Below are 21,335 nucleotides of genomic sequence, written 5' to 3'. Positions count from 1 at the left end.
TGTTATAGAATGAATCCTTTGTCAGGTCCAAGTTGAACTTCAGACAAGTTCTCTAACTTTTTGATTCTGGGATACAAAATTTTATGGGCAAGAACTATATACATTTTCTAAGTAGGTATTTGGTTAAGGCATGTTGAATTGAATTACATGGACACAGTCATCAGAATATCAAGTCGATTCACACCAAAAAAAATATATAAATAGTAAAATAACCAACTGAACGACGCTGTATCTCTTTGATAAATGCAAACTGAAACAACCTTAAAATACAACCTCAGATCCATTTATCCCACAAAACAAATAAAAATGAAAGTTGATTCCCTTTTAGCGTCTGTTCAAAGTCAGCTCTCTCCTCAAACATCCAACTTCCACCCCTAAGAGAAGATCTCATTTGGTCATTTATTGAGAACCTGAGGTCAAACTTACAATTCTCTTCTCTCTCACCCTACATAGCCAAGACCTCTGTAATTCCTTCCTCATCTTTTCTTCCTTTGCTCCAGGAGTTTCAGAGGAAATGATGGTTCTCCTTATCAAGTTTAACCCCTTCACCTATGTTCCTGATACATCCCTTCCAGGTACTCAGACACTGGATCATGCTCCTGTTCTCTATGTCCTGTTGTTAATCTCCTCTACTGGCACCTTTCTCACTGTCTACAAATACATCCAAGTCTTTGCTATTCTAAAAAATACCCTTCCTTTACCCAGCTATTCTCTTCCCTTCCGCTGCTAAATTTCTGGAGTTATCTACACCTTCTTATTTCTGAGTCTCTTGCAAAATGGCTTCCAACTCCACCATTCTACTGAAAGTATTCTCTCCAAATTCATTGATGACCTCTCTGTTGCCAAAATCAAGAGTCTTTTTCTCAGTTTTCATACCCTTGTACAAATTTGACACTGTTGGCAATTTTCTCTTTTACAATACTTTCTTCTTTTGGCTCTTATGACACTTTTCTACTGATTCTTCTCTAGGTATGACTACTACTCAGTCTCCTTCACTGGGTCATCAACTTCTTCCATCCCCTATGAATGTTTCCCAAAGTTCTGTCCTTCACCCTCTTCTATTCTCTGCACCGGTGATTGGTGGAACAAATTGGATATATAACTAGATCCAGAAGGTAACAAACATAATAGCATAGTGTTTAATAAAAACCCATGAATTCCAATTACCAAAATAAACTGGAAAGAATTCTGACAGAAATCAGATTCAGACCAATATTTCCATATACCATATGCCACAATAAGCTCCAAACTGATACATGATTTAGATATAAAAAGTTATATTATAAATTAGAAGACCAGGACCTTTCACAGCACAAGGAAAGAGTTCTTAACCAAACAAAGTAAAGATAAGATCACAGGAGATAACATGGACAATCCTATTTACATAAGATTTTAAAAGTTTCTGCATAAATTAAATCAGTGTAATTCAAAAGGAAAGAAAAAACTGAAAAAAGTATTTGCAACAAATTGCTCTGATAAAGCTGATATCAAAGACATAGAAGAAATTAATACAAACATATAAGAACAACAGTCATTGACCAATAGGTCACCAGAAATGAACAAGCAGTCCTCAAATATTTGGCAAGCTACTAACCACATGAGAAAACGTTACTAATCACTAATATGAGACGCGCAAATTAGACTAACCCTGTAGCTGCATCTCCAGCCTATCAGACTGGCAAAGATGACAAAAAAAGAAAAAGACAGGCACACTAATGAATTGTAAATATAGGTGTGAAGTGGTCCAATTAATCTCAAAATTAATTTGGAACTCTATCCTGAACTTTGACCCATTAATACCATTGCTAACTAAGTCTATTCTCTAAAGAAGTCAAAGACAGAGCACAAGGACCTATAAATATTTTTAGTACAACTTTTTGTTGTAGTAAAGAATTAAATACATCAATTGGTGAATGGCCAAAGAAATTCTACTATAAGAATATAATGGAATGTTACTGTGTAATATGAAATTAATAAAGTAATAGATTCAGAGAAAGCCAGGAGAGCTTCTATAATGATGCTGAGCGCTAAAATGGTAGAGAAAAGACAAGAACTCGCTTGAGTTCTCCCCAAAACACTCCCAAACAACAATAAATAATCCTTCAAAACACAATTCTAGAGGAACAGAACCCACAAAGGACTGAGAGAAACCATTTTCTAGTCCAAGACAGCTTAACAGGCTGGCAGCCAAGGTCTTTTGCACCCGGATAAGAGTAGATCATAGTTCAGCACAGGCCTGTGGGGGACACTGAGCTAGTGGCAACAACAGCAGTTTCCAGACCTCTCAATCTACAGGTGATAAGGAGATCAGACAGGAGATTACAAGGGTCCCTTTGCTGTCACCAGGGATAGGACTCTGTTGTGTTACCCATACTTGGATCTAGGTCCTAGTCTTGGGTGGCAGTGCCAGGGCAAGGAGGAGCACTAGTACACAGAACTTGTGGCTGAAGTGGAACTGGGACCCTGGTCACAGTGCCAGGGTGGAAAAGAGTGTTTGTGGTCACTTACAAGTCAGAGGAATAGTAAACACATAGATCATACCATCTTGGAAAAAATGAAAATTTACAGGTTCCCAGAACTATCTCTGAAAACAGTTGTACAAAAACCTGCACAAAAAGCCTGAAACTTGGGGCAGTGCCCCTTCCACTCTGGAAGCAGAGCCCCATGTTAGCATAGAGTTAAAAGTCAAGAAACAGGCTGGAAAAACGAACAAACAGCAGAAAAAGATTCTGACTCTAGAGAGTTAACTATGGTGGCAGGGAAGATCAAAACACAAACTCAGCAGAAGACAACAAAGTCAAAATTGCTACATCCAAAACCTCAGGAAAAAATATGAATTTGTCTCAGGTCATGGAAGCACTCAAAAAGGATTTTTAAAATCAAGTAAGAGAGGTAGAGGAAAAATTGGGAAGAGAAATAAGAGTGATGCAAGAAAATCATGAAAGAAAAGTCAACAGCTTGATAAAAGGAGGCACAAAAAATACTGAAGAAATTAACACCTTAAAAAACAGAATAGCCCAAATGATTAAAAAGCACAAAAATCCAATGAAGAAAAGAATGCCTTGAAAAGCAGAACTGGCCAAAGGGAAAAAGAAGTACAAAAGCTCAATGAAGAAAATAATTTCTTAAAAATTACAACTGGGCAAAGGGAAAAAAGAAACAATAAAACAGAACCAAAAGAATGAAAAAATAGAAGAAAATGTGAAATATCTCATTGGAAAAACTACTGACCTGGATAACAGATACAGGAGAGATAATTTAAGAATTACTGGACTACCTGAAAATCATGATCAAAAAAAAGAACCTAGGCACCATCTTTTAAGAAATTATCAAGGAAAACTGCCCTGATATTCTAGCGCCAGACGGCAAAACAACAACTGAAAGAATCTACCAATCACCTCCTGAAAGAGATCCCAAAATGAAAACTCCCAGAAATATTACAATCAAATTCCAGAACTCCTAAGTCAAAGAGAAAATATGGCAAGCAGCCAAAAAAGAAGTAATTCAAATATAGTAATCAAGATAAGATTCAGTATTTTCTATATTAAAGGATCAGAGGGCTTAGAATGTAATATTCCAGAGGACAAAAGAGCTAGGATTACAATGAATAATCACCTACTCAGCAAAATTGAGTATAATCCTTCAGGGGGGAAAATGCATATTCAATGAAATAGAAGACTTTCAAGCATTCCTGATGAAAAGACCAGAGATGAACAGAAAATGTGACTTTCAAAAACAAGACTCAAGAGAAGCATAAAAAGGCAAACAGAAAAGAGAAATCATAAGGAATTCAATAAGGTTAAATTATTTGTATTCCTACATGAGAAAATGATACTTGTAACTCCTAAAAATTTTCTCATTACTATGGCAACTAGGAGTATTCAGAGACAGATGGAATGGGTGCGAGTTGAATGTCATGGGATGATTACCTAAAAAAATTAAATTAAGGAGTAAGAAAGAGGAATTCGCTGGGAGAAGGGGAAAACAGAGGTAGAATGAGATAAATTATCTGACATAAAAGAGACCCAAAAAGAGCTATTACAGTGGAGGGGAAGATGGGAGAGGTGGGAGGGAGAGTAGCTGAGCCTTACTCTCATCAGAATTGGTTCAAGGAGAGATTAACATCCACACTCAGTTGGGTATAGAAATCTATCTTACTCTGTAGCAGGCCTGTGTACAACATAAGGCCCTTGGATCACTTGTGGACTGCCAAAGGATTTTGGGTGGCCTGTGAAAAATATAGAGGATGTAAAAGAAAGTAAAGATGTAATGAGTTCTTTGCTCCTGCCCCACTTAATACACTATTGTGCCCATCATGTAACTGTGCAATCTCTCCTGTTTGTCACGTGATCTGTGACAACCAACCATTGTCAGCCTCCTGTCTGAGAGGGGCAAGAGTCATACCTTTTCATGTTAAAAGTTAAGAGTCATACCACTGGCACTGAACAGGGACAAAGTGAGGGCAGCCATGTGCCAATGCAGCTGATGCCCGCTATACAATATGCAGCAACAACTCGAGGGCTTCTTGCCCTCCCTTGCTGCATGGCCACATCCAAGTTACATGAGTGTCTGCTGCTCACTCCAAAGTCAGACACTCAGTTTAGTATTTCTTTGTATGTGAGCAGTTGCTGTGGAGATTTTTTGGTTCTAATATTAAAGTTTTGGGGATGACGTTGTAAAATTGGTGATAAAAAGAAACGGCTGATTGAATCAGAACACAGTGTTTAACCCAGAGTGGACAAATTAGATACTTATTTACTTACATGAGAGGCAAAATGTTACACCTTGTTTGCTGAGAAGTAATAGCTACACTGAAGGAATATAATCTTTGTCATCATTCTGAATCAAAACATCCTGACTGAAGCAAATTGGACACCAATGAAAAACAAATTAAAGCATCCAAATTGTTGAAAAATCTCAGTGGGGAACAATGGTTTTTCAAGAAAGTAAACTCAGAAAACAAGATGGCTACTAAGGTTAGTTTTTAGATTTCTAAAGAAATTGCTATTGCTGGGAAGTCTTTTACTGAAGGTAACTCCATAAAGACATGTTTGCTGGTTGCAGTTTCTAGATTATGTCCTGATTAAAAAAAAAAAATGTTTGCAAGAGAATAAATTTGTCCTGTATGAGTATGCAGTAAAGAGTACTTGATAACAAACTGACTGCTGACAAGAAGTGTGATATGTCCCATTAACTAAACGTAACAGTAAGAAAATATGAAAAATATATTCAAATCTGTACTGCTAGCAAAGTAACTTTTTTAATGTTTGTGATTTCATGATAAATAAAACTCTTAAATAATAAGTATGATTAATTGATATTAATTGGAATTTCCCTTTTTAAAATATGGTTTATTTGCAAAAGTTTAATCATTAATTATACCTTTACTTGGAAAGTGAGCCACTAAAAACCTATCTGCTTACTAAAGAAGTTTTGCCTATTTTAATTTTAGCTCCTTACCTACTGCCAAGTTGTGCAGGTCTACCCTACAAGGAAAGCACGAGGGGAAGGAATAAGAGAAGGAGGTAGACACAGGGATGAGGTACAGGTGGGGGACAAGAGAAAGGAGGGCAGGTTGGAATCAGGGGAGGTAAAAGTCAGAAGCAAAACACTTCTGATTGTGAAAGGAGAGAGAGAGTAGGATAAAGAAGGGAAAAATAGTATGGAGGGAAATATAGTAATCATAACTGTAAAAAAAATTTACAGTAAGTTTCTCTGATAAAGACCTCATTTATCAAATATATAGAGAACTGAGTCAAATTTATAGAAATAAGAGCCATTCCTCAACTGATAAATGATCAAAGGATATGAACAGGCAGTTTTCAGAAAAAGTAATCAAAGCTCTCTACAATCATATGAAAAAATGCTCTAAATAATTACTGATTAGAAAAATGCATATTAAAACAACTCTGAGCTACCACCCCATACCTATCTCAAGCAGCCTCACTTGAGGCTATAGATTCACCTGACAATATACATACTATTCATTAATACAAACACAGACAGTTGGTCTCATGCTCACTTCACAGTCTTCCAACGCCTGCTATTTTGAAACTGGAGGGTTCAATTTAAAAACAAAATAAAGAATGGTCAGACTGCTGCCCTGGGCTTTCTTCCTTGTACCCCTCTATCACATCCTAATTCAGTCTGGGGACTTAATAGTGCTCCAACTGGATGTTACCTCAAGCTCAGGGTAGCTGAGCACCACTAGAGAGGCACAGGCTCTGACATCATCCCCTTTAATGAAGGATATATCAACACCCCCAATCCGATGCAGACCAGCAAAATCTGAATCCCTCTGCCACACTTCTGTATCCCAGTCAATGACACTGGCCTTCAGGCGGGCTTGCTCCCTGTGGGGTTTAAAGAAGAGAAACATCAAAGTAGGTCCATAGGTGATATCCCTCAGTCTCTTACAATAACAACAGAAAAATCTCCCATCCATGTTCAGAACTTGACATATCAGTAAAAATTTTTCATTCATCTAAGGATCCCTACTTTCAACCTAAAAACTATTTCAAGTCCCCAACTTGTATCCAGGAGTAGGAATGAAACTTTGGAGAGGAGTCTTAGAAATGTTCCTTTAATTATTCTCCCTCCTGCCTGAAGACCAACTCCACCTCTTTCACCCACCACCATCCCTTTCCCTTTCCAGCACTCCTATATTCCTCCATTAGAAGACGAGCTTGAGGGCACGTGCTACTTTAATAGCTTGTCTTTGTACCCTCAGTTTACTACAGTGCCTGGTACATTGTAACTACTTAATAAGTGCTTTATTCCTCTGCATCTATTCATTATTGCACAAGGATAATGACTGGATCTATGATTTTATCTATACAGGGAACTCCCAGGTGAAAAAACTCCTTCTACTAATACCCACATACAACTCGGAGCTACCCAGACTTGCCTAAGGTCACACAGCCAGACTGGGACTTGAAGGGAACAAAAGGCAGGAGGGAGAGAAGGAAATAAGCATTTGTGTAGTACCTACTAAGAGCCAGGTACTGTGCTAAGTATTTTACAAATACTCTCATTTGATCCTCACAACAATCCAACAAAGTAGGTACTGTTATCCCCATTTTACAACTGAGGAAACTGGTCCCCCATCCTAATCAATAAACTCTAATAGGTCTTTTTCACGTTCAGGATCAAATATAAATCCTCTGTTCTACATTCAAATCCCTTTGTAACCTACCTTCTTCTACCTATACTTTACTCCCCGGCACATACTCTTCCATCCTGTTGATGAGGGCTGGAAGGGGGTGGTGGTAAGACCCCCCCAAAGACTGGGATACCAGGGGCAGGCCTCCTGGAAGGAATTTGCAGACTCAAGCATTGTTGAGGTCAAAGTAAAGATTTATTATGCTTTTCAGCAGGCAAGAGTTCTTAGGGAGCCTGCAATCTTAGAGGGGTATAGGTAGAGTTTATATAGGATATTCTATAGTGAAGCATGTGCCAAATAGGCTAACTAGGTGATTCAGGGTGGAATTAGGGAGTGGTTAGTTCTTAAAGGAACATGCGCTTTTGGTACGTACTGTGCAGGTATTTTACCCAGAGTTCATTGGGAAATAGCCCAAGGAGGGCTACTTGGCTACCTAGAGGTGTGGTTTTAGGCCTGAAATGTCACTAAGTCAACTAATGGTCAGGGCTAACTCAGAAATACCAGGTTGCTCCCATCAATGTCGTTAGACAAGATAAATGTATGGGAGTATACATATGTCTAAGTCTAGTATACGTATGATTGGTCAGTGAGTAGTAAACGTCATTATGACCCAGTGCACAGCCCATTCAGCCAGTACACAGCTGTTTCAGACTAATAAATTCTATAGGTGTAGCTGGCTGCTGTATCAGGAAGGGAGATAACAGTTCCTGCTAGGGTAGGCTGTGTCCTTGAGCTGGGAAAAAAACTTCCTGGGATAGTATTTTGAGGCTAGGGAGAAATGTGATTTTAGAATTGGGGCCCAAGCACATGCATGCACTGAAGCACCCCATCATTGTAACACTAGCCTCTTTGTTATTTCACTAACAAGACACTCTCCATCTCTCAACTCTGGGCCTTTCCTCTGGTTGTCCCCCATGATTAGATTATTCTCCATCCTCATCTCCACCTATTGTCTTCCCTGGTTTCAGATGACTCAGGAGAAGAAAGTAAGGCTGGTGACCTTGCACAGCCCTCCCTGACTCAAATCAAAGTCAAGTGCAAGTCATGCCATCATCTTGATGTCCTGGTCTTCTTCAAGAAGGAAGGACAAACACAACAACAAACCTGGCTTCAAGTCCCAACTAAAATCTCTTCTACTGGAAGCCTTTATCCACCACTCTTAATTCTAGTGTCTTCCCTCACTTATTTGCATTTTATTCATCCTGTATATAACTGGTCTGTACATTTATTTGCTGCTTGTCCCTCCCACTGGGCAGCTTAACTCAGTGTGATAGAGTGCTGGACCTGGAGTCAGGAAGGCCTGAATTCAAAAAAGGCCTCAGACACTTATAGCTGAGTGCCCTTGGGCAAATTCCTGAACTTCTTTTTGTCCAGGAGGCAGCGAGCTGGCTCAGTGGATTCCTTCTTTTGTGCCTGGGGTCTGGAAAACCTGAGTTCAAATTCAGCCTCAGGTACTGAACTGAGCAAGTCACTTAACCTGTTTGCTTTAATCCACTTGGGAAGGAAATGGCAAACAACTGCAGCATCTTTGCCAAGAAAAGCCCACCCACAGTGTGGTCCATGAGGTCACCGAGTCAGACACTACGAACTCCTTAAGAGCAGGGACTGTCTTCTGTCTCTGCCTTGGATGCTCAGCCCTTAGCACAGGGCCTGGCACGTCGTGGCTACTTGGTAAAGGTTTACTGACTGAGGCAGTCACACAGTGTGCACACACACATACATGTGCACACTGATGTATGTTTCCTTGTATGTTAATCTCACGTGCTGTATGTGGCTCTGTATGGAACTGTGTACATGTACAGACACACACAAGGACTTGCTGGGCGTCCAGAAACTTGAACCGCCCCAGGCCACCTGCCCCTCCTCCTTCTTCCCTGAGGCTTGGGGGAGGGGCCTTCAAGGGCAGGAAGTCCTGAGCTCCCATTCAGCCTCGGGCTCTTAAACTGGCCACGTGACCTTGGACAAGGCACTTTCCCTGGTCTGCCTCAGCTTCCTCACTTGCAAAAATGGGGACAATGAAGCACCTCCCCCTCCCAGGACTGTGACAAAATGAAACGTTTAGCAGGGCACAATACGGTTACTATTACTGCTATCACGATGATTATTGTGGGCAAGTGATGCCACACTGGAAAGCTGGAATCCCCTTCACTTCTCGGCCAAGCCCAGCTCCAAACAAGAGGTTCTCAAGGACTCCAGCACGGAGCTGGGAACAGCTCCCGGGGTTGGAGGCGGGGGATTCTGGGAAACGCGCCCAGGAGCCCAGCCAGCGCCTCCGCAGCCGCGGCAGCCAGGGCCGACGCATGCGCGCAGAGGCGGTGCGGCAGCGGGAGGAGAGGGAGGGGCGGGGCACTGGAAGTAGAGCCTGACGGGCCCGGCTGGGATTCGGGCCGAAACCCGCGAAGAGTTATCAAACGGGTGATTCCGCCCTTCCCTTTCCGGATCGTTACCGTTCCCAGCGGGACAGAGTCTCCCGCGGCGGCGGCCCAAGGGCCTCGTGGGCCATGGTGCGACTTCACCGTCTGTTTCGGGGCGTCACTTCCAGGGGCAGCCCAGCACGGTGCGCACCGGACGGCTTTCCTCGGAAGGAACGCCCGCTGTCCCAGAGCTCCTTGCGCAGAGGGGTGGCACGCGCGGGTTCCCTGCGAGCCCCGCCCTGTTTTCTTCTCCTCCGGCCGACCTACTTCCGGTCCCGCGGGGTGCGGAGCTCCGGGAGAGGCGGGGGAGGACGGGGGAGGACGGAGGAGGACGGGAAGCGGGCGCCTCCAGAAGCTCCTGGGCTGAGCGCGCCCAGGCCTCGTACTTCCGCCGTCGGCCCCTCCCTGTAACTTTCCGAAACGGAATATTCTTCCCGGGTCACCGGTTTTCCCTTTTTTTTTTGTCTTGTTCCCTTCCAGCTCCTAGAAAGCAGGGCTGCCTTTATATCCCTGGCTCTCCCTTCCTCCCCTCCTTTTATTTTTCCATCTCTCTCCTGCCTTCCTGCCAGAGTACCTTGTAGTTAATACTTGGTGTATGTGTGTGTATATATATATAGATACAGATATTTGTATTAATTTTATATTTGTGTTGTATGGATCTTGGGTAGTATTTTGAAATAAAAGTTTACGAGCCTTTTTTACATCACCAGAATTTTTCCTGGTATCCCTCCGCCGTGCTCCCAGAGAGCCCATTTTTATATAACGTTTCTTGTTTTTCCAAGTACAGTGTAAGGTCCTTTTCCAGTAAAGGTTGTTTCATTTTTTTTGCTTTACTTACTCAATCAGTAAATATTTGTCCAGCACCTCCTGCGTGCCAGAGCGTGTGCTAAGCGATGGGGATACAAAGGAAAAGACAGTCCCTGTCATCTAGGAACTCACAGTCCAGTGGGGAGGAGAAGCAAGGTGAAAACTATGTATCAAGTTATATATACAGGATACATTGGAAATAATCAGAGGGAAGACATTAACATTATGGGGGATCTGAACGGGCAGCACCTAACGCAGAGCCCTGCATGTAGTAGGCACTTAAATACTATTTTGTGTTCCGATTCTTGTTCGTCTGTTCGCGAAAAGGACTAGTGACATCATAAGTGTGATGTGTTGACCTGCATCTGAGAGGGATGTAAATAAGGCAGAGTTTCGAAGAGTTTAGCCTGGCTCTCCCCTCCATAGTATGGTGGAAAGAGCCTTCTTCCTGGAGTTGATGGATCTGACGATAGAGAAATTATTGACCTTTCTACTGGCTTTATTTTCTCATCTATAAAATGAGAGGACTAGATTACATGAAGGAGTTTTAAGCTTTTTTTGAGTCACTGTGATTTGTTGCCTATATTCATAATAGAAGGAAATGATAAATTTCAATTACAGGTAAGTGAAAATAAAGATGTAATTAGTTTCCTGTCAAAGTTCACTGGACACCACGAAATCTATCCAGGAGGTCCTTAGGTTTTAGAACATCTGAACTAGATGGCCTCTAAGATCATTTTCAGCTCTGGATTGTATGATCCTAATGGGTTTGCAGTGGACACCACCAACCCAACCATTGACCAGATTCCTCCTTGTTGGCCTAGTTACAGAGGGGAGGTAAAAGAGGGAACAGAAGCAAAAGGGCCTCTAAAATACAAAATGAGGCTTTTTCTGATCCTCCTATTTCCACCACTCCACTCCAATATTATTTACTCTGCATGTATTTTCTATAATCACATACACCACCACCTGATAAAATAGAAGCTCCCTGGGGACAGGGCCTCTTTTGTGTGTGTCAGGTATTTAGTCACTCAAATATGTGAATAAGAGCTTCCAGAGGTAGCGGACCATAATGAGGGGACTGGAGACTTTGTTTTAGGGGATCCATCTCTCAACCATCATTAGCCTACTATGAGTTAGACCCTGTATGAGGTGATGGGCTACCTGTTTGACCCAAGGGTAGAATTAGAAGCAATGAATATAGCTGTCCAGAAGTGGAACTCACCACTTGGGATTGGCAGTAGATAGAGTAATGGACAACAAGCTTCTGTCAGTGAAGTTCTTCAAGCAGAGTATCCATAGTTCATTGTTAGAGATGTTATAAAAGTTCCTACTTGTGTTTAAATTGAACTAGATGAAATTAGGGAAGACCTATGACTAAATCTTGTCCCTGATACTGTGTGTTGCTTGACCCCTGAGCCTCAGTTTCCCTATCTGCAAAATGAGAATAACCATAATGGCTGGTAGTTGTGAAGTTCCGATGGAAGTTTACAATCCTTAAAGTCCTATATAAATGTCAGCTATTAAAGACTTATAAGATTCCTGAAAATCTTTAATTTGAAGATTCTATACATATGGCAGGCAGGTACTTGTGGTTTCTAATTGTTGAATCTTTTCCCTGGAGGTGTGTTGGACAACCTTCCTGTCCTCTTTCTGACTCCCTCCTCCCCACACACAAACCATGTTTTAGTTAGAACCTGTTTCCCATCTGTCCTCACCTTGCTTTTTTTTTTTTTTTTTTGGTCCTACCATGGATTTTTGCTATGTTCAAGTAGGAGTAGGGTATTCTTGTATAACAGGGGGAACATCAAACGTCCTGAGTTGTCATACACTGCGATACTTTGGCATGGAACAAATTAACTCTGTGCTTGTTTTTCCCAATTGTAAACTGGGAATTAATAATGTCATCCTACAGCAGGGGTTAGTTAATGATTTAGGGAAGTGTTTAGAAAATACAAAATATAATATAAATGCTGATTATAATTAGGGTGGATTATATCCAGCCATTTGGTTTTCTCCTCCATTGTCTGTAACACTTCAGGTTCAGCATATGAAGCAATCTTATACTTGCAGCATAGTGTCTAAAGAAAGTTGCCTATTTATAACGGTTCCTTAAGTAAGACTGGATTTATGTGCCATATCTACTTAGCAGGGACTGTTAAGCTTACATTATCTCCAGAGTAGCTGTTTACAGCTGGAAATTTGTTTCCAATTTGAAGTTGCCTGGATTTTCCTTTTAAAATGATGAGAGGTGAAATACCTCATGGCTGTCAGCTAACAAATCAACAAATGCCATTACCCATAATGTGAACTAAATAATTCATACACAAATTTCATAAAAAGGAAAAGGGGAAATGAACTTCTTTGAAGATTTACTGCATAACTCCTATCCTAACTGCTGTCCCTGCTAGGACAAAGTATAAAGAACTATTTACTTCTGGAGATAATATACAACTTGGGTTGGTGCAGTGAGATTTGGGACTGAATAACATAGCATAAACTTGGAGAGAGAAAAAGATCCATCATTTGTATCCAACAAAAATAAGAAAGCACAATGGGAATTATGAAAAGAACTGACAACCAAGAGCATGTGGCTCTTAGAATATAAGTAAAAGGTAAAAAGTTCCCAGAAATAGAATAGTTATTTGTGGCCTTAGCAATCTTATATAGTCTCCTCTGCAATAGCCTCCTTTCCCTACTTTGGCTTCAAATAAGGCAGTTTTCCATTAAGAATTAGAAGCCCACAACCAGTTTAGTGATAGCAATCAACAAACTAGGCAATATCTTGTAGCAAGTGTCAAGAACCCTAGATTTGGAGGGCACCAGAATTCTGATTTACTACTTACAGACTGTAACCACAGGCAAATCAAACCCCAAGGCCTGTTCTCTCATATGTACCATAAGGAAGGAGGGTCTCACTATATGAATACTAAGGTTCTTTCTAATTCTAAATTGTCATCCTATTTATTAAATATTCGCTAAGTGCTCAGCACAGTGCTAACAATGGCACTAAGGGCCCAAGAAAAAGTATATATGACTCCAAGAAGCTGAGTCGAGTTAATGCCTGATACAAGACCTAGATAATAATTCAATGCTAAACTGTATAATAGAGTATTTAGGAGGCTCATTGGATAACGGACCAAGCCTGGAGGCAGGAAGACTCATCTTCCTGAGCTCAAATCTGCCCTCAGACAGTTGATGGCTGTGTGACCCTGGGCAAGTAACTTAACCCTTGTTTGCCTCAGTTTCTTCATCTGTAAAATGAGCTGAAGAAGGAAATGACAAACCACAAACCTAGTATCCTTGTCAAGAAAACCCCAAATGGGGTCATGAAAAGTTGGACATGACTGAAACAATCAACTATTTAATAGTTAAGTTCCATAGGAATTTAGGAAGAGCTGGAGAGCTCACTAGACTGAAGCGATTAGAAGTTGCTCAAGGAGATGGTGTTGATTTGAGCCAGATTGTCAAGGATCAGTAGGACTTGAAAAGGGGAAAGGAGCCAGTTTCCCAATGAAAATAACAGCATGAAGAAAGGTATGGACATAAGAATTAACGTGGTATATGTGGGCAACTACAAGGAACCTAGCTTGATAATCTGGGGGTAAAGGAGAGGGCAATTGTAACGGTGAAATGACTAGAAACCAAGCCATAATCAAACAAATGACAAGCATTTATGAAGCTAGGATTTGCTAGCCACTGTACCAAAACTAAAATGAAATAGTCCTTACCTGTGGGGGAGCTTATGAGGGAACTTTAAGGGAGACACAATTTGAACAAATCTAGGTATATACAAAACAAATATTAGAATATCTTAGAAAAGAAGGCACTAGTTAGATAGGGGGAACAGGAAAGGGTTCCTAATAATTAGAGATACCCAAATGGGTCGACTTAAGAGGTGTTAAGTTCTCAATTAATGACAAGAAACTAGATTCTGGTTTGTCCACAGATGGAGGTGACCCTAACCACGTTCAGAAATGAATTTTAATCAGGAATCCTTACAACTCTGATTCCATGGAGTCAGCTGTTGGTTTTAGAGGAGTAGAATGGGAAATAGGGTAGGGCCAAATTGCTAAATTGAAACAATCTGGATTTAGTGTGGTAGGCTAGGGAGCTATTTTATCCTGAGCAGAACAGCTACAAGATGAAGACTGTTAGGAAGATTAATCTCCATGTGGTATGCACCTTAATATTATACACTATTAGAGCTGCTAGGTCCAACAAAGTCCAACCTCATTTTTCAGAAGAGAAAATAGTTCCAGAAAGATGAAGTTACTCAAGGCTCTTATGTAGTAGCAAAGCCAGGAGGACTAAAATATAGGTCTTCTAACTCTCAGGTGCACTGTGTTCTCCACTACACCATGATGCTGCCTTTTATGTGAAAGCTACTGTCTTAAGCCAGTGAGTGCTTGTAAACTGAAAACTAGATTCACAGAAGCACATACTCAGATCAAAGATCATAAAAGGGGATCTGTCCACCCTTCTTAGTTTCCAAGTGAGAAACTAGGGTACATAAAGGTTAAACAGGAATTCTCCTGCCATCCATTCTTGCCAGACCCCAGTCCTGGATTACTCATGATTAGCCTTTTCCATTCAACTCACTTATTACTGAATGAAGCTAGAGAAGGTCACACAAATATTATAAATTCATGTTATCCAACTTCAACTGGACCCTCATTGCAGCAAGGAAATTCTTTTATTCCTCCCTAAATGATTCTCTGACTACCCACAGGTTCTGCCAAACTTCTCCCCAAACTCCCTCATCTCCTCCCCCTTTTCCCCTCTCAGTTGAGGAATTCACTTCTTTTTCTGAGACTGTAGGCCAGCTGATGTTAGCTCTCTCTTCTCCCCTTCCCAACTCAAGATTTCTTAGCATCCTCTCTCTTCTTTTCCTAGATCTCTAATAAGGTTGCTTTTCTTGCTAAGGCCAACTCTTCTACATAAACCCTGGATCTAGATTACATCACCACCCCCCACTCTAATTTCTAACCTCTTTCTATTGATCCTTGCTTGCTACCTCCAAACATGCCTGTTTCCCCTTTCTTAAAAAGTTCTTCACTAGACCCTACCTTCCCCTCAAGCTACCATCTTATTTATCTTCCCTTTCTCAGTTGTACTCCTAGAAAAGACGCCTTCTACACTCTTTGAACCCAATTCCTCTCCTTGGAAAAATCTAGCTTCACACCTCATCATTCAAATGAAACTGCTTTCTACAAAGTTACCAAAAATTTCTAAGTTATCTGGATAGTTTTTTTCTAAGTTCCCCTCCTTCTGGACTTCTTTTGCATTTGACACTGACCACTCTTTCTTCCTCTTCCCTGGGTTTTTCGTGTAGTACTCTCCTAATTTCCTCCTACCTGTTTACTCATTTTCAGTCTCCTTTGCTGATTTATCATTCATACTCAACCCCCTTACAGAGGATGTTCCCCTAGGCACATGGGTTATAGTAACATATTTATATAGATGTATCAAATATCCATATATTCAGTCCATTTTTCTCCCTTGAGCCTCAATCATCTTCAATCTTCAAAGCCTACTGGGCATTTCAAAGTGAAAGTCCCATAGACATCTCAAACTCAAAATGCCCAAAGCAAAACTCATTATTCCTCCTCTCCACACACCCCCCCCCCCCCCAATCCACTCTTGTTCCAAACTTCCCTAGTTCTACCCAAGGCACTGCCCCTCTTCCACTCATCCTGACACTCTAGATCCTCACTCTTCCTCACCCCACAAATCTAATCAGTTGTCATATCTTGTTTCTACCTCCTCAGCATCTCAAATCTATCCCCACCTCACCATTCAGTCACTAGCCTAGTTCAGCTCATCAATTCTTGCCTGGTCTATTCCATTAGCCTTTTTGTTGGTCTGTTTCTTCACCTCTTCCTAGCTTCCCTTGTCTGTCCTTTACACCATTGCCAGTGATTTTCCTTAAGTGACTCCCTTGCTAAGTAAACTCCAGTGATTCCTTATTACCCCTAGGATCAAATATGAATTCCTCTTTAGCTTTTAAAGCCTTTTACAACCTAGCCCTAACCTATCTTTCCAGTCTTACTGAATACAATCCTCTCTGAGAGTCTTCCATAATGCTGAACTGCATTTCTCTCTGTTCCTCATGCATGACATTTCATCTCCTATCTACCAGTCTCTGTACTTGCCATCACATATGCCTGAAATTCACTCCCTTACTTCTGCCTTTTAAAATTCACTTTTTCTTCAAAAAGCAGTTCAGTAACAACCTTCTACATGAAACCTTTTCTGATTCCCCCAGCTATTGGTACCCTTCCTCTTAATCTTGTGTTTATCAACTTTGTTTTTATTCTTTTTACCATTTAGGGGTGGGGGTATGTATATATTTGTATACACATTTGTTGTTGCCCCCCAACAGAATGTAATGCTTTGAGAATGTTTCATTTTCTGCATTTATATCCCCAGTGCCAAGCAGAGAGTCTGCTTAAGTCGGCACTTAATACCTGTTAATACCAGGGGCACATAATGAGCCCTGATGGATCCCACATGGAGGAATCTAGGTCTAGCTTCTAGTCCAAAGCAATTTCCACTATACCTTCAATGGCTCTCACTGCCCAACTTTCTTCTTTTGGATAGTTGAGAGATGGCAAATTTTTCCAAAATTATTTTAAAATTTAGATATGAATGGCAAAACAAGTTCTGTGGGGATTAAGTGATTTTGAGCTGGAAGGAACCTTAGTGATTTTCTATAATGCAACTACTCCACTTTATAAATGCAGAAACAGAAGAGCAGAGTGGCATGTCCAAAGTCATTCAAGCAATTAGTGGCAGAGCCAAGATTCAAACTCAGAGTTTTTGATTCCAAGTCCAGTGCTTTTTTCACTATAACCTGCTGCATTCATTTTTAATGGAGGGGCAAATTTTACGGGTCATTTCAATTATTATTTCCAGCATGCCTAGGAAATAGTTTGACTTGCCTAGATTTCCTCTCAGTTGATCTTCTCCAAGGAATTTTCCACTAAAAACTGGAATCCTCCCAAGAATTCTAGTTACTTTCCATTTGCCACTGACAAGCACTCAGCTCCAAATGAAAAGGAATCTTAATAGCAAAAAAAAAAAAAATCAGGTTTATTAAAGCAGAAATAACAATTACAATAAAGTCTGTTTCTGCCACGTACTAGGTCAAGTGCACTTTTGTATGTACAACATGACTAAGCTAGGCAGGAAAGTTAAGGCTTTGGAAGAATAAAAAAAAAAAACCCATACAACTCTTCATAGAAAAGTCCTTCATAAAAATCAGAAGGGGTAGGAGGAAAATTCAACAAAAATGGTCTTCAGTGCAACAACATTACTCAGGCTCCCACCTGACACCTGTAAACAAATGGCTGCAGCTAAGGCATGATACAAGTACAGGTAGGGACAGCACCAAGCTAAGAAACTGAAAACAGTTTGGGATGCTAGTTGTGGCCTGAAGAATTACAATTAATTCTGTTTCAATTGAGGTATGAAGGTGGTTTCCACCCCAAAGTTAAGTTAAATGAATACATCCAGTGGGAAATTAGATGTGCAGATAATCATGTTATATAATCTTGGCATTGTTAGATCAGTAGATGGCCAAATGCTTCCACACAGATTACTACCACCAAATCAGAGCACTTTACTGTGTATTCTGAATACCTCTTTAAGACAATGTTAAAACAGTGAAAATTGGAAAATGAACTACAATTCCTTCCACTGTTATTAAAAATGTATGTTGTTAAATTTATTGAACTACCTTGACTAGTTCAGGATCTGAACTTTTAACTAGAACGTTACTTTTAAAAGTGCACATTTGTCATTAACACCAGAGTCATAACCTTAATTTCAATATTGCAAATACATCTGTTGAGCTTCTAGAAATAGGAATTAGGGAAGAGAGCTCAGATAAGGAAAGCAGCACAACATCAGGGCTAATTTAATAGTCTTTTTCTTACTTCTTTGTAAACTGGCTGGTTTGGTGCATTCTCTCAGTTAAAGCAAGAGAACTAAGACCCAGAGAGGTTGCATTCAAAGGAAGTTTAGATTTCTATACTGAATTCATTTGACACAGTTGCCAGAAAATTAAGAATTACCCACAGGGACTCAAACCTACCCCATCATGATCCAAGTTTAAGCTTTCATTTTTGGCTATTGCCAATTTGAACTTGGCTGTATTTTTATATCTGGAGGTCTGGTTCAGATTTTGTTTAGTCTTAAGGCACTCACAAAACATTCTGGATTGTTATACATTTGCCAGAAGATGATGAAGAAATAAACAGATTGTCATCCTCTGAATTAGTTAAATGGTAGTCAAAAACTCCAAAGAAAGAGAAGAAAGCCACTTTCTTCTGTGAGTGCAGACAAAACATCTTGAAGTGGAAAAATGAACTGAAAAAAGGACAAATTTTTCCTCCTAGGTGTGTGGTAGTTGGGGGCGACTGAGGTCTGAACTGGTGGGTATGTGCTTTACAGATAAACAGGGCCAGAGGTATAAGATCTTATTCATCAGTACAAAGCTGTCAAGCCACTCTGCAACCTGTTTACTCCAGAATGTCAAGGAAGATGGCTTATTTCCAGTTTCAAGTCATTCTGAATTCAGACCTTCCTGTGAACAGTGCTCATAAGTGGATGTGAGTGAAATTTTGGAATATACACATTCCCCAAACAGTTTAGCTCCCAGAGCATTGAACGTTGCAAGCTTATGTAGCACATCTTGGTCCTGAATTTACTGCTGTGTCAAGTATTTCTCTTCCAAGCACTCACAGAGGTAACAAACTGTTACAACAAAATTCACTTCCCAGAGGAAGGAGACAAAGAGAAGTCTGTCCTTTTTTCCAACAGTCTCTTCTGAAGATAGTGCTACAAAAAGAAATCTATGCAAGTCTGCGATCCTGTTTAAGGCTAGCAGCAGCTTTCCACACAGCAATACAATGGGAGAGAAGAATCTCTTCTGGGAATTGAGATTCTATTTCTGGAGGGATTTCACTCTCCTTGGTTTCCATGTAACTCACCAGTGTCTCTTTCAGGCTGGAAAAAAAAAAGATGAAAAATGAATTAAAAAACAGCCTGGCAAACAGTTTAAAAGAAATCAATAAGCTTACAAAATTTTCACCTGTCAGTTCAATTCCACAGACCTTTATTAAATATCTAGTAATGGACAATGCACCCCGCTTGGTGCTGGGGTGGGGGGAGAATAGGAGTAAACTCCTCCTGTAGATTATGAACTCCTTGAGGGCAAGGACTGTTGTCTGCCTTTGTTTGTATCCCCAGCACTTAACACAGTGCCTGCCACGTAGTAGGTGCTTAATGAATGTTTACTGATTGATTGGTTATAGACCTCTCTAGTCATTTAATGGAACAGTCAAAGTTCTAATGGGGGAGTCTACATGCTACAGTCCTATATGACAGCAAAGATAACTGTGTACAAAGCAAATGGCTCTTCATATGCACTTTTCTCTATAGCCCTATTAAGAGCTCACAAAGATGAGCATCTGTGTATCTGTTGTTAGACTCCTTTTCATATAAGCACCATGGATATAAAATAGGAAAGTGCCAAAGAATCCTGTATGATAAAATCAGTGGGAGACCATTTTAATGTGATTCTGGAAATAAGTAATCTTCACATAATCAAGATAAGACCCAAAAACACTTAGCTGGGCTGATAAAAATGATTCTTAGCATGGGATTCTGTGGGGTTTGTTTGCCTCTCTAATACTGCAGATATTCATATAACATCCTCTACAAAAACCTGATTCTTCTGCCTTCCTTTGGCAAGGGGGTATCACTACACATTTAAAGGCTATGCCTCAATTCCAAAGGACTTATGATAAAAAAATGCTATCCACGTCCAAAGAGGGAACTGAGAACGCAAGTTGAAGCACACTTTTTTTACTTTCTTTATCTTTCGTGGGGTTTTTTTTGTCTCTTTTCTTTTGCAACATGGCTAATATGGAAATATATTTTGCATGAATTCAAATGTATAATCAATGTCAAATCACTTATCTTCTCAAGGAAGGAGGAAGGGTGGGAAAGGGGAGAGAATTTGGAACTCAGCATTTTAAAAAATGAATGTTAAATTTTTTTTACATTTAATTGGGAAATATTTAATGAAATAAATAAAAAATTGTATCTTAAAAGATAAAAAGAGGTTATGTCTGTCAGCAGAGTGTAAGCTCTGGTAGGTTGTACCAAGTTAGAAATGTTCTACTGACTAACTCTATTGTTAAAGGATCAGTCTAATCAAAGTGAGAGGGGCTCAACACGCTCATGTTGACCACTAGAATGAATTCTCTGGCCCTGATGTAGTGGATAGTGCTATACCTGGGATCAGGAATGCCCAGGTTTGAATCTTGCCTCAGACACTTATTAGCCATGTGACTATAAGTCTTAATCTTTCTAATCCTAGGTTTTCCTAACTATACACTAACATTAATAAAAGCACATACCTCCTAGGATTGCAAGAATAAGTGAGATAATGTATATTAAAGTCCTGATAAACTTTAAATTATTATATAAATATAAAAAACCCCCAACAACTGACAAAACAAAAATACACGACGGCCCTCGCTTCTGTGCCGTTACTTTACACTTTCCCAGTGGCGATGTTGATGGAAAAAGGATGAAAGCATGTTAAAAACTTTATAGTTTATGCTTAGACCATCTATAGATATCAATTTACATAATTGTTTAGAGTCTAAACATGATATCTTTGTCCAGTTACCAACAAGTTAATATGAGTAGAGGAACTGAACCATATCAATACTGACATTCTTGTTATAAATAAAACTAGAAATGTATGATTAGAAAAGGAATAGGGCCAATTGCATAGCAAGAGAGAATGACTAAAGGTGGACAGCCCGTGTCACACTGGAAGGAATGAAATCTGAAATGATCCAAGGGAAGGTCTCTATAGCATGCTGAGTAGGTCCTTTATGGACAATTTATGGGAAGAGCTGGATAAGAATAGG

The 21,335-nt window shown here is 40.2% G+C and overlaps 2 protein-coding genes across 16 annotated transcripts in view; both read right to left on the bottom strand.

The window, feature by feature from the left end:
* The window catches only part of ENDOV (endonuclease V), a 94,758-nt gene extending 84,816 nt beyond the window's left edge, over window positions 1-9,942 (bottom strand). For 2 of the 12 annotated variants that reach the window (XM_072645248.1, XM_072645249.1), the window contains exons 1-2: window positions 9,610-9,900; window positions 6,182-6,353 (exon numbers count right to left, since the gene is read on the bottom strand). In XM_072645248.1, the coding sequence (XP_072501349.1) occupies window positions 6,182-6,353; window positions 9,610-9,665 (228 nt within the window). In that variant the 5' untranslated portion in view covers window positions 9,666-9,900. Of the gene's footprint in view, window positions 1-6,181; window positions 6,354-9,609 lie in introns of all 12 variants that reach the window. The other 10 variants (XM_072645247.1, XM_072645246.1, XM_072645250.1 and 7 more) reach the window with 7 other exon arrangements.
* Window positions 9,943-17,454: 7,512 nt separating this feature from the next.
* The window catches only part of RNF213 (ring finger protein 213), a 162,195-nt gene continuing 158,314 nt past the window's right edge, over window positions 17,455-21,335 (bottom strand). For all 4 annotated transcript variants that reach the window (XM_072645241.1, XM_072645243.1, XM_072645244.1 and 1 more), the window contains one exon: window positions 17,455-19,395. In XM_072645241.1, coding sequence (XP_072501342.1) covers window positions 19,242-19,395 — 154 coding nt within the window. In that variant the 3' untranslated portion in view covers window positions 17,455-19,241. The remainder of the gene's footprint in view (window positions 19,396-21,335) is intronic.

Source organism: Notamacropus eugenii, chromosome 2 (assembly GCF_028372415.1).
Source record: "Notamacropus eugenii isolate mMacEug1 chromosome 2, mMacEug1.pri_v2, whole genome shotgun sequence".
Taxonomy (NCBI): domain Eukaryota; kingdom Metazoa; phylum Chordata; class Mammalia; order Diprotodontia; family Macropodidae; genus Notamacropus; species Notamacropus eugenii.
This window is presented reverse-complemented; position numbering and strand designations above follow the sequence as displayed.